The sequence below is a fragment of the Marmota marmota genome, unplaced genomic scaffold (genome assembly GCF_001458135.2).
Source record: "Marmota marmota marmota unplaced genomic scaffold, marMar, whole genome shotgun sequence".
NCBI classification, from domain to species: Eukaryota; Metazoa; Chordata; class Mammalia; order Rodentia; family Sciuridae; genus Marmota; species Marmota marmota.
Window position 1 is genome coordinate 8,906,011 of NW_026000130.1, and position 14,425 is coordinate 8,920,435.

General features: G+C 41.2%; 1 protein-coding gene across 1 annotated transcript; it reads left to right on the forward strand.

Annotated features, from left to right (window-relative positions):
- Positions 1 to 337: 337 nt before the first annotated feature.
- Positions 338 to 3,932, forward strand: LOC107154706 (A-kinase anchor protein 1, mitochondrial-like; the record flags this gene model as incomplete). The annotated part of the gene is given in 4 exon segments (XM_048784899.1): positions 338 to 1,266; positions 1,268 to 2,472; positions 2,475 to 2,699; positions 2,702 to 3,932. Coding segments are annotated over 4 exon segments (2,607 nt in total), but the record flags the coding sequence as incomplete, so codon positions are not given.
- Between the last annotated feature and the right edge of the window lie 10,493 nt (positions 3,933 to 14,425).

Genomic DNA, 14,425 nt, shown 5'->3' on the forward strand with positions numbered 1-14,425 from the left:
GGAAAAGATGCTGGAGAGAGTGCAAAAGTGCTTTTGCAGGAAACGAGAGGAAAGCTGCTCTGATGCAAAGGACTGGGGTTACAGGGCAGTGCTACCCAGAGTCTGGTCCATAGATCATCCAAATTCTGTTAGATCTGATCAGGATTTTATGATAGCTGAATTTTCTTTTTTAAAAAAATTTATAAATGTCTCTGTGTTCCACTGGCCTAGGCGAGCACGTGGGGGAGCAGCCCGAGCACAGAGCTGCAGGGCTGGGCCATGAGGCCAGGCGGGGGCTGGGGGGGTGGTGGCGGCGCCAGGGCTCCACACCCCGACAGTCGCAGAGAAACTGGCATAACTACTTCAGGCCTCCAGGGTGGCAATCCATTTCCGTTCACTCTTTCCCTTGGCATTGCCTGGAATGTTGGCGCTCGGCTGGTGGTGGTTTTTCTCTCGTAAAAAAGAGCAGGTCAGCAGCAATGATAAAAAGGTGGACGCTGGTGCTGTGGTGCTGAGGGCCAGCCCTGACATCAAGAAATCACTCCCCATACAAGAAACCTGTCCTGAAGTTGCGTCCACACCCCGCAATGTCACACAGCCACTAGAAAAGGAACAGTCCACTGCAAGCAAGCCTTCTGTGGAGCCCCCAACCTTGCTGCACACACACCCAATCTGTCGCAGATCAGAGTCCTCAGGCTGCCTCCCTAACCCCACGAACACAAGATCTCAACCAGGAACACGCAAAGATGACAGTACAAAGGTGGAACTCGCCCTGATGGGTGACAAAGCCAGATCTGTTCCTCTTGAGTGTCCCCTCCCATCTCCCAAGGATGTGGTGTTCCCCCATGAAGCCATAGAGGTGTGTAAGCAAGAGGTGGTGTTCAGTAAACCACCAGGGAGGGGCTGGCCCAGCCAGTCTGTGTGTGCTGCAGAGAAGCATAGCCCTGGGGAGAAGGCAAGAGAGACGCGTGGAGCCGAGGGGATCGGTGATGCAACATTGGGGGAAAACGTGCTTGAAGAAGGCTTGTTGTCCTAGGAGCATGTCTCAGAATTGGAGAATAGCAAGGCCCTCAGCCTGGCCCCCTCGGGAGGCGGAAGAGAGAAGGGGAGCGGTGGCCCCTTCTCCCCTCTGAGAGAAGAGTCTGCAGTTGGAAAATTGTTAAGTAGCTCTGGCAAGTTGGCTCACGCAGAGCTGGCAAAGGATGAGGAGATGCAGGCATCTGAGGTCCAAGATGACAGTACCTGGGACAGAGACAAGGCGGCAGAACTAGGCAAAAAGGAGAGCTTGGCAGGCTGCCTTCCAGATAATCTCCCAGGTGATCTTGGAAGCAACCGAAAAGGTGCTGGCCAGCATGGGGGTCGAGATGGCAGATCAGTTATATCAGGCCTCAGACAGTCCGACTGTAGGGCAGGTGGAGAGCAGTGCCCCAGCCAGCCAGAAAACTGTCCTGGGGCAAGACACTGCACAGGCTGCTCCAGCCGTAGTGGGGGCAGCCGCTGGTGCAGTGGACTCTGCCCTTCCCTTGCCAGGCCCACCAGCAGAGAACCTGCCTTCACCAAAGACCTATGTGAGCTGCCTGAGCAGCCCACTGTCCAGCCCCACCAAGGACAGTAAGCCAAAGAACTCCGCACACCACATCTCCCTGGCTCCCTGCCCACCTCCAGCGAACCCCCTCAGAGAGTCAGTGGACAAGGCAAGCATCCTGGCGGAAGATGCCACCTGTGCTACCTGTGTGTCAGACAGCCAGAGTGTTCCTTCCGCGGCCTCCTCCGGGCAGTGCTCGGATTCCATCAGCACTTCAAGGCTTGAAGACTCTTGCACAGAGACCAACTCAAGCCCCAGGGACAAGGCCATCACCCCGCCGCTGCCGGACAATACTGTGCCTTTCAGTAATGGGGTGCTGAAAGGGGAGTTGTCAGATTTGGGGACTGAGGACGGATGGACTGTGGATGCAGAAGCAGATCACTTGGGAGGTTCCGACAGAAACAGCGTGGATTCTGTGGATAGCTGTTGTGGCCTCAAGAAGATCAACAGTTTCCAGAATGCCCAGGCAGGCTCCAACCCTAAAAAGGTTGACCTCATCATCTGGGAGATTGAAATGCCAAAGCACTTAGTTGGTCAGCTAATCGGCAAGCAGGGGCGGTATGTGAGTTTCCTGAAGCAAACATCTGGTGCCAAGATCTACATCTCAACCCTGCCTTACACCCAGAACATCCAGATCTGCCACACAGAAGGCTCTCAGCATCATGTAGACAAAGCTCTGAACTTGATTGGAAAGAAGTTCAAGGAACTAAACCTCACCAATATTTACGCTCCTCCAGTGCCTTCACTGGCACTGCCTTCTCTACCAATGACGTCCTGGCTCATGCTGCCTGATGGCATCACTGTGGAGGTAATCATGGTCAACCAGGTCAATGCCGGGCACCTGTTTGTGCAGCAGCACACGCATCCCACCTTCCATGCACTGCGCAGCCTGGACCAGTAGATGTACCTCGCTACTCTCAGCCTGGAATCCCCACCTTGCCCACCCCTGTGGAAATCACTGTTATCTGTGCTGTCCCTGGTGCAGACGGGGCCTGGTGGCATGCCCAAGTGGTTGCCTCCTACGAGGAGACCAACGAGGTGGAGATTCGCTATGTGGACTACGGTGGATACAAGAGGGTGAAAGTAGACTTGCTCCGGCAGATCCGGTCTGACTTTGTGACCTTGCCGTTCCAGGGGCAGAAGTCCTTCTGGATAGTGTGATGCCTCTGTCAGATGATGACCACTTTTCACCTGAAGCAGATGCAGCTATGAGTGAGACGACAGGAAACACAGCGCTTCTGGCACAGGTAACAAGTTACAGTCCAACTGGCCTTCCCTTGATTCAGCTGTGGAATGTGGTTGGAGATGAAGTGGTGCTGATAAACCGGTCACTGGTGGAGTGAGGTCTCGCGCAGTGGGTGGACAGCTACTACTCAAGCCTTTGACCCTGGCTCCCAGAGCCACCACTTGAGTCTTTTTTTGCACTGTTGAAATTGGGCTTGGCACTGAAGGCAAAGAGTTAACATCAGAGTAATAAACATCATCCTCTCAAGTCCTCTTTCTCCCCATTCTGTAGGTCCTATAGAGAAGACGTTCCTCTCCGAGGAAAAAGGATGAAACAGCGGGTTCTTTTCAAAGCCTTTGGACGGTGTTAACCTGAGCTGTTTAAAAAGAAATATTGAAGGGAAGCAATCTCAACCAGGTTGTCCTGTTCCCCCTCCATTCCATTGCCATCTGCTTCCTTCCCACCCTCTCCACCAAAACCCCACAGACTCTAGTGGGCTGGCCACAGGACATGCGTGGCTTGCTGATAAGGGTTTTTGTTACTTCAAAGTTTTTCTTCAGGGAGCCAGCCATGAACTGACTGACTGGTATCAATTTCCTGTACGGCTCAACATAAATGAATTGGTGGTGTTTGATCAGTTTTTATACACTTCCTCTAGGTCTATAGGAACCCAGACTTTTTAATGCAGATGTAAATATGGAGCAATTGTCACACCTCTGGCCCTTCTTATTGGGAAGGGGAACTGTTATCTTGCCAAGCCTGGTTGTAATTTATAACCATTTTCTATTTGTGCAAACTCTGTAAATAATGTTTAAAAATGTATTATTTTGTACAAGATACACCAGAGAACAAAGGGAACTCAAGGTTTTTCCACACACTTCACCTGTAAGTAGAAGTTAATCCTGTAGAGGGCAGCTGCCAATCCTGGCTCTTCTTCCAGGAGTTTCAGGGATTCCTGCATATTGGACAGCTGGCTGTATGGGATAGATTGTCATTTGGGGATTTTTTGCTGTACACATTTTTTTAAAAAAGTAACTCAGTGAATACCTTGCAGTGGTGTGTTTGATTCTTTTTTAGACTAGCTTCAGCTTTGTGCAATTTAAGAATAAATGACATAAATAACTTGAGCATATATAAATTTTGAATTATATAAAAAAATGTATTTGTTCTGTTTAGTTATACATTACAGTAGAATACACACGAGAGAGAGAGAGAAAGAGAGAGAGAATAATCTCCCATTCTGGTTGAACATGATGTGGAGTTATACTGGTTATATATTCATGTATGAACATAGAAAAGTATGTCCAATTCATTCTACTGTCTTTTCCATCCCCACCCACCTCATTCCTCCAATACTCTACTGTCCAATCTGGTGAACCTCCACTCTTCCCTCCCCACCACCTATTTTGAGTCAGCATCTGCATATCAGAGAGAACATTTGGCCTTTGTTTGGTTTTTTTTTTTTGGGGGGGGGGATTGGCTTATTTCACTTAACATGATAGTCTCCAGTTCCATCCATTTCATTTAAAATGCCATAATTTATTTTTTCTTTATGGCTAAGGAATATTCCATTGTATATATGCACCATATTTTCTTTATCCATTCATCTGTTGAAGGGTACCTAGGTTGGTTCCACGGCTTAGCTATTGTGAATTGAGCTGCTATGAACATTGATGTGGCCACTTCATTATAGTATGCTGATTTTAAGTCCTTTAGGTATGTGCCAAGGAGTGGGATAACTGGGTCAAATGGTGGTTGCATTTCAAGTTTTCTGAGGAATCTCCATACTGCTTTCCAGAGCGTTTGGATCACTTTGCAGTCTTACCAGCAATGTGTGAGTAAACATTTCCCCCCACATCCATGGCAACATTTATTGTTACTTGTATTCTTGATTGTTGCCATTTGGAAGCAGAGTGAGATGAAATCTCAGTATAGTTTAAATTTGCATTTCTCTAATTGGATAGCTGAAGTTTCTAATGCCAAATTTGACCTTTTATCTTTTGTCTTTGTTTTTTCAACCTCCTTTTTTTCTATTTACATATTTTTTTGTAACTTCATAAATTATCAGTCAGTGGCAGATTAGAGGTAAGCCCTACAGATGGTTGGAGATCTATGAATCCAGAGTACCAGGTGGGGTGGCCTTTGCTAGAAGCACTGACAGTTCCTCCACCAGAAGAAGTCAGGTTCTGGGCACAGAGACAGGGGTGGGAGACTTAGCTGTAGAAACCTGTGGAAATTCTCTTCTGATTGTCTCTATTTACCCAGAAAATGAGTAAAGAAGGTCTATCTGCTAAAATGTCTGGGCCAGATGCAGTAGCTAAAATTAGATAGTATAAATAGACACAATCTTTCAACAGTATCAATGTATCAACAGTTTCTTTTAAAATGTTACCTTTCTGCCAGACATTCCAATGCTGCAAATTCAGCCTAAGGAGACATTTAAACAAGTGCACAAAGACAAGAGTACCATGATGGTCCCTGGAATAAGATCCTCTTACTTTACCTAGAAATTAGGAATCTCCAAAAGTGTCCATGAGAACATTCATGTGTAAATAATACTATACTCAAGGATCTAAAATGATAATAGATGTTAGATTGGTACTTACAAATTGGAGAGTCTTGTATCAATAGCTACTAAATTAATTAACACAATAAGACTGGGAAAGACTACAAGGATGTTCACCAAAAAAGTTAACAAAATTTCTCTCTCTGGTACTGGGGAAAGGGCTATCACTGTTTATGGGTATTTTCCAGAAATTTTGTAGCACCTGTTTATTACTAATTCTGGAGGATTCTATAAAATAAGGATAATCTTAGCATGATTTTGAGACCCCCCCCCCATGGCCTATGTCATTACCCAGACACATCATTAAGTCTCTGGAAATTTGCAAATGCTATTCTCTCTACCTAGAAACCCCATCCAATTTATATAATTCCTGCCTATCCTTCAGAAGTCCCTATAAACCTTCCTCCTTCAGGCAGCCTTGCAAATTCTAGGGCTAATGTAGATTTGTATCCATGCACCCACCTGTTGATACTGCCTGTGGCCTACTGTATGCCAGCCCCTACTTCTCCCATTGGCCACTCAGAAGCCTCAGTCTCTCTCACTGCCCTAGAAGCTCTGAGGACAGGTGCCGAACACAGTACTCCACAAAAGTGCTGAGAAGATGGGTAGATAGAGAAATGAGGTTCCATTATCCTGGTTTTGAATTAATGGCTCAAATGCCTAGAAGACCTAACACTGAGCCCTGAACCAATATCCCTAAGCAAGAGAGAAGAAAATCCCATTTGGACAGACTTTCCAGAGATGCCCTCCCTAGAGTAGGGGAGCTTATTGGAACCCAGCACCTCAACTCAAGAAAGGAGAATCATCAGGGCATGAAAGGGACTCCAGTTAAGCAGCATTCTGTGGGCTCCCAGGGTCTTTTCCTTTTTGTTCTCATTAATATCTTAATTGTTGTTTTGCAGTTGTTCTTTAAAATTATTTTAAAAGATACACAACATAAAATTTAACCATCTTAATCATTTCTAAGTGTATAGACTAAAAGTAAGTATATTCCCTTGTGAAACCAATATTCAGAACTTTTTCATCCTGACAAACCACAGCTCTTTATCTATTAAAAAAAATTCCCCATCCTTTCTCCTCCCAACCCCTGGCAACCATGTTCTACTTTCTATTTCTGCAAATCAGACTGCTCTAGATACCTCATGTAAGTGAAATCATACAGTATCTTTTGTGTGTGATTGACTAATTTCATTTAGCATAATCCTCAAGGTTCATTCATGTTGTTGCATGTTAAAATTATTTCTTGCTATAGTTTGGGTAAGTGTCCCCCAAAGGTTTGTGTGTTAAAGATCTGGTTCCCAGCCCTTGGCACTATTTGGAGGTAGAAAAATCTTTAAGAGGTAAGGCCTATTTGGAGGTTTTTAGTTGATTGGGATTGTGCCCTTGAAGGGGATAAAGGAAGCCCAGCCCCTTCCTCTTTCTCTTACTTCCCAGCCATTCTGCTACGTGCACCCTACCAGGATGTGCTGCCTCACCACAGACCCAAAATCAAGGGGACCAAATTGCATGGACTGGAACCTCCAAAACACTGAGCCAAAATAAATATTTTCTAAGTTGATTATCTTCATTGTTAAGGCTGAAAAAATATTCTATTGCATGTATAAGCCACATTTTATTTACCTGTTCATTTGCTGATGGATGTTTGAGTTGCTTTCACCTCTAGGATATTGTGAATAATGCCACTATGAACATGGGTATACTAACATCCCTCTGAGAACCTGCTTTCAATTCTTGTGGGTATATACACAAAAGCAGAATTTCTGGATTATAGAATAATTGAATATTTAACTTTTTGAGGAACCACCATACTATTTCCCATAGCAGCTGGAGCATTTTACATTCCCATTCAGTGTATAAGGTTCCAATTTTATTTTCTGATTTTTGATAGCAAACATTCTCATAGCTCAGGATGGTATATAAGTCTCAACCATCTGGCCACTTTCTGATTTTCCTAATTTCATGGGTCTCCCATGCGAACATAATTAAAACTGTTTTTCTCCTGTTAAATTATCTTATGTCAACTTACTTCCTAGATTGGCCACAGACCAGCATTTTTCCTCCTCTACACCGCCTAGAGCCTGGGAAAAATGGAGAATGAATGCTAATGGTTATGAATTGGTTTTGTTTTGTTTTTGAAAGGGCAATGAATGAATTATACAATTGTCGTGATGCTTACACAACTCAGTGAATATACTAAAACTCATGGAACTATAAATGGGTGAGTTATATAATGAGTAAATTATATCTGCATAAATCCTTTAAATATTTAAAAAGATGACATTGTAACATTATTTGTTAAGCCCTTACAAAAATTTAAGGTAATGATTCAATGAGCCTTTCAAAACCAAAGGACTTCTACAAAGCTTAAATTTACCGTCTTTTGGTCAACTCAGCAAGGCCAAGGTAAACAATGGCTTATCTTAAAGAAATCAGTGGGTGTGGATCTCAGGAGGACCCACAACACTGTTTATCATGAGGCTGTTTTCCTGATGGTACACTGGATTTGTTCTGAGGCCCTTTTTCACCTTGAGACCCCTTTGCTGGCAAAACAAAAACAAAAACAAAAACTGGCCTAGGCCCTTTTCATATTCTCCAAATGCTACTTGTAAACCAAATAGTTCCTTTAGCACTTCATCTCCCTCCTCTCTCAATTTATTGTGGGCAGCTAGAATCAAGGTGGCACCTTCAATACTAACTGGGAAGGTCCTCATCCAGATCCATGAATATGTTATTATATCCATTACTTTCCATTTTACCGAGGTCAAAATTTTGTTATGTTTTCTACCCCTCCATAATGAAGTTTTTTTTCCTTCAATTTCCAATAATACATTCTTTGCTTTCCTTGAGTGCTGACCTCTTCAAGGCCCATCCACTGCTCAGTCCCCAACTAAATGTCACATGTCTTGGACTTTTGCAATGACAACACTCCACTTACAGAATGTCAAATCCTATTCTGGTTATCCATGCAACATACCATTCCACCCTAAACTCCTTAATGGAAAACAACCAATGAAAGGTGCTCATACATTCTATGGGCTGGGAATTTGGACAAGGAATGTTAGGGCTGGTTTGTTGCTGTCTGTGACTCATGTAGCCTCAATAAGGATGACTCAAATGGCTGAGGTGACTCATACGTGTGGTGCTAGAATCATCTGAAGGCCTCTTCACTTACATATCTGAAGCCTGGACTGAGATCACTAGTAGGCTAGGCTCAGGTGGAATGTTCAACTTATATATGGATTCTCTATGGGTTTTGCTTACCATAACATGAAGAAAGCAACCAGAAAGAACACATCTAGAAAAAGAACTAGATAGGAGACACATGGAATGTAAATAATCACATAGCATCCCTCCTAAAATAATTTATACATTAGAAGTCCTCCAGATGCAAATAGAGGGAACAAAGTCTGTATCTCTCAATAGGAAGAGTGTCAAGGAATTTGCAGCTATTCTCTTGAACCTAGGCCTGGACTTGGAACTTGCTTTGATTGATGGAATGTTCAAGTATAAATGAATCCAGGGTATACTGCTAGAGAGAGAGACTACATATAAAGAGAAAGACCACTGGAGATATAAACACAGAGAGGAGAACCAAGGGCCAGAATCCAGGCTCCAACATGTTAATCTGCTCATCTCAGATCTTCCATCCCTACCCAACTGCTAGGTGGATGTAGCTGCATGAGCAGATTCAGCTGATGCCATATGGAGCAGAGAAAAACCATCCTTGCTGAGTCCTGCTCAAATTTCTGACCTTCAAAATCTTAAGTAAAGAAAATGGTATCTGTTTTCAGCTATGTATTAGTGTGGATGCCTATGTGGCAATAGATAATAGATAGCTAACATAGTATAGCACTACTTGGAAATGTTTCTCTATTTTGATTTCTAAATAATATATTCTAGGAGTTATGATTTAGATGTAAAGTATTCCCCAAAAGCTCATGAGTGGGACAATGCAAGAAGATTTAGAGGTGAAATGATTGGGCCGAGCATTAATCCAATCAATAAATCAACCCTTTGATTGGATTAACTAAGTGGTAGCTATGGGCCAGTAGGGTATGGCTGGAGGAGGTGGGTCCATAGGGGCATGCCTTTGGAGTGTATTTTTGTCCTTGTTGAGCAGAGTTCTCTTTCTGGTGTGATGTCTTGAGCCACTTTCCTCCACCACATTATTCCACCATGATGTTCTACCTCACTTTGGGCCTGGAGCAATGGAATCAGCCATCTATAGACAGAGACCTCTGAAACAATGAGCCCCCCAAATAAACTTTTCTGCCTCTGATTGTTATTGTCAGGTCTTTTGGTCATGGTAATGAAAATTAGGACTAAAATACTAGGGAAGAGTTTGAGACTCATGTGTTGAGGGCTTGGTCCCCAGTGCAGCAATATTTAGAGGTGGGGCTTTGGGAAGTGATTGGATCATGAGGCTCTGATGTCATCACTATTTTAATCCAGGGGCTGGAGATGTGGCTCAGTGGTAGAGTGCTTGCTTGGTATGCATGAGGCTTGTGTTCAATCCCCAGTACCACACATATACACACATACACACATACACACGCACACACAAAGATTAATCCAGGGCTGGGGGTTGTGTCTCAGTGGTATAGCACTCACCTAGCATGTGTGGGGCCCTGGGTTCAATCCTCAGCACCACATAAAAATAAATAAAATAAAGATATTGTGTTCAATTACAACTAAAAATAAATATTAAAAAAGATTAATCCATTTATGGGTTCATAATTGAATGGACTATTGGAAAGTGGAGGAAAACTTGGGAAGTAAGCCCTAATTGGAGGAAGTAGGTCACTGGAGGCATGCCCTGGAACAGTCTATCTTTTCTCTAAAGACTCTTCCTATCTCTTTCTGTTTCCCTTTTTTTATCCCTGGCCCTCCCCATCCTGACTGCCAAGAGGTGAGCAGATTGTCGCCATCACACCCTTCTGCCATGATGCTTCTGCCTTGCCACAGGCCTAACAGAAATGGAGCCAGCAGACTATGGACTGAGACCTCTGAAAATGTGAGCCCAAAGTAAACTTTTCCTCTTGTAAGTTGTTCTTTTTTTTTTTTTTTTTTTAATACACAACAACAGTGGAATGCATTACAATGCTTATTACAATATAGAGCACAATTTTTTGTATCTCTGTATATAAAGTATGTTTATGCCATTATACATGTACTTATGCCATTATACATGTACTCTTTTTTTGCATTACAATTCTTAATACACATATATACCACAATTTTTCATATCTCTGTTTGTACATAAGGTATGTTGGCCCCAAATTAAAATCTTTTGTAGGTTGTTCTTGTTGGGTGCTTTGATCACAGCGATAAAAAACTGACTAACAGACACAAAACAGAACAATAAGATACAATGATGAACTAACAAAATTAAAATTATTTTCAAACATGTGATTATGTGTCTGGAAAATCGAAGATAATAAACTTGAAATGATTAAATATAGTTAAATAATTCACTGAGTTTGTGAATTAGTAAGGAAATAAAGAAAACAACAGCTCTCCTATGGTCCAGCAATGATATTGTAGAATCAATGAAAAAGTACAGTGATTTTTTTTTTCCTTTGTGATGCTGGGAGTGGAACCCAGGGCCTCACACATGCTGTAGTCTAGACCATATGGTGGAATCTTTAATTGAAAAAAAAATATTATTAGGTAGGCATGCTGGTGCACACCTATTTCCCAGTGATTTGGGGGTCTGAGGAAGGAGGATCGCAAGTTCTAGGATACCCGCAGCTAATTAGTGAGGGCCTAAGCAACTTAGTGAGATCTTGTCTCAAAGTAAAAGTAAAAATGACTGGGAATATGGTTCAGTGTTTACTTAACCCCTGGGTTCAATCCCTGGTAGAGAGAGAGAGAGAGAGAGAGAGAGAGAGAGATAGGGGTAATAAAACCAATATTGGATGGATAAATAGGAAGAACTGATCTATAAAGTATGAATGAAAAATTGTTAGATTCGTGGAGGGGAGCTCCATACCTGACACTATAAGCTAAAAATTCTCGTATGGATTAAAAAATTAAATGTATAGGCCAGGGATGTGATTCTGGTAGAATGCTTGCCTAGTGGATAAGAAACCCTGGGTTTGATTCCTAGCATCACAAGAACAAAAAGTTAAATGTACAAGTGGGAGTCATAAAAGTATAAGCAAATATATACATATATATTTTCTCTATAGAACCAGTATTTTCTTGAATAAAAGGCTCTTTTAAACCTAAAATATATGCTAAGTCAAAGGAATCATATGTAACTTAAAATCTAAGTGATAAATAGGGTTACAGTGTACATATTTTTGAGAAAAGATCAATATCCTTAACATAGGAAAGCATAGAAAAGAACACAAAACAAGTTTTTACAGAGACTACAGTGCCTACAACCATGCCTGGCATAGAGTACAAACTTGTTTTGTTGCTCTTTTTTTTTCATGAATGGGGTCTGGAAGATAATGAATAAATGACAACAAATACAATGATTCAATAACAGTTCTATGATGAAAAGTAAAGCTGGGGAAGATGTAGTAGAAGCAGAAGGGCTGAGAGTCTGGACAAGGTAGTCAGGGGATGTAGCATTTTGACAGAAACCTGAAGAAAGTGAAGGTTAAGATGCAAGCACACGGTTAAGTGCTCCAGGAAACATTAGGTAAGGCCCAGAAAAGGAAAATGGTCCACATGGTTGGAGTTGCATGAAAAGAAGGAGAAAAAGCCCATGAGATAGTAAAGATCCAATTTTATAGTCATGTAATGGTATTATAAGCTATTTCTGTTAATTCATACTTAAATGTATTTTTTTTTCTTTTTTGTGGTGCTGCAGTTTGTACCCAGGTCCTTGTACAAAGAACCCCCAGCCTATAAATTTAATTTCTAATGGCAGGCTTAGAACAGTCTATTAAATGAGTTTACCAAATATAGTTTCTTATAGTTAGATGTGATGTTACATTGAATGTTGAGCTATTATTATAAGTAAAGTTCCAATAAATAACCTTGCATATTAATTATTATTGTATTTAAGGGAAACATGCTTTGGATAGAGAAAACCAGTTTATTCCATCCATTTGCAATGCCCTTATTAATATCAACACGAAAATGTTTGGTCTCCACTAATATTGTTTTTTGTGAATTCCATTCACTTTCTGGTTTTCCCATTCTGTGTGTGCATGTGTCAGTTTTTAGAAACATTTTAATAGTTAAATAATAAGCATTTTGCAACATTTCTGGAAACAATTCCCTTTAATTTAAGGCCAAAAAGAAGCAACAATGTTCAATCAACCACCTGGCAGGGATGAGGCTTAACAAGAGTCCTATTCATTCATTGTTCATTTATTTAGGAAGTTCCAAACTGATAGTAATATAGCTTGCCTGAATGGTCAGAAAACTACTCCAGAGTATTTTGAAATAAAGAGAACTGAAGTCATTTTGAACAATGAGAGTAACAAAGGATGTAGCCCAGACCCTTTAAGATTGGTATTTAGAAGGATAACTTTCATTTGAATGCATAAAATCCACTGTACAATTTAAGAATCTTATCAAGAACAAACATAAAAATAGTGGAAACATGTTACTTTAAAAAAATTTTTTTTTCACAATACTTTTATTTACTTATCTTTATGTGGTACTGAGGATTGAATCCAGTGTCTCATCCACGTTAGTGAGTGCTCTACCTCTGAGCCACAACCCCAGCCCCAACATGTTACTTTTAAAGAAAAACAATTGTGATTCGAGTAATTGCTTTTTGTTGAATGTGTTAGTCAGTTTTCCATCACTATAATAAATGCCTGAGATCATCAACTTATAAAAAGGTAAAGGTTTATTTTATTCACAGTTTGGGAGGCTCTAGTCCTTGATCAATTGGATCCACTGCTTTTGATACTGTGGTGAGCCCGCACCTTGTGGAGGGGAGTGCAGGACAGAGCAAAACCACTCACCTGATGGCCAGGGAGCAAAAAAGAGAAAGAGGAAGTGGGTGAGGAGGTCCTACTATCCCTTCAAGGGCATGCCCTCAATGACCTGAAGAACTCCCACAAGGCCCCACTTCTGGAAGTTTCTCCCACTTCCTTTGGTCTGTGCCATACCATAGACCAAGCCTTTACCATATGGACCTTTGGGGGAACACATTAAGATTCAAACTACAGTTCTAAATTTAGGAATTTAAGACCTATTTTTTAAAACTTTGTTAATGAAGTATTTACTGATAAAAGAACAAAGAAAAGTAAGGAAAGTGAGGGTTTGTCAGCTGTTAAGTTTTCTTATAAAACTTGCACACAGATCTCTCCTTTTTTCTTTTCTTTTTTTAATTAATTTTTTATTTGTTTTAATTAGTTATACATGACAGTAGAATGCACTTATATACTTTGATATATCATACATAGATGAGATATAATTTCTCATTTTTCTGAGTATACACATTGTAGAATCATATTGGTCATACAGTCACATATATACATAGAAAAATAATGTCTGTTTCATTCTACTATCTTTCTTAACCCCACATCCCCTGCCTTCCCCTCCTTTCATTACCCTCTACCTAATCTAAGATAATGTTATTCTTTTTTTTTGCCTTTATAGATGTACTTTGTTGTTGTTGTTGTTGTTTGCATTAAAATTCTTAATACCACAAATTTTGTATCTCTGTATATAAAGTATGTTGACACTCAATTCAAGTCTTCATGCATGTACTTTGTATAATGATGTCCCTCACATTCCACCATCCTTGGTAATCCTCTGCTCCTTCCCTTTCCCTCCTACCCCACTGCCTTATCTAGAATTCATCTAATCCTCCCATGCTCCCCCTCTCTACCCCACTATGAGTCAACCTCTTTATATTAGAGAAAACATTCGGAATTTGTTTTTTTGGGATTGGCTAACTTCACTTAGCATTATCTTCTCCAGTGCCATCCATTTACCTGCAAATGCCATGATTTTATTCTCTTTTATTGCTGAGTAATATTCCATTGTGTGTGTATATATATATATATATATATATATATATATATATATATATATATACCACATTTTTTTATCCATTCATCCACTGAAGGGCATCTAGGTTGGCTCCACAGTT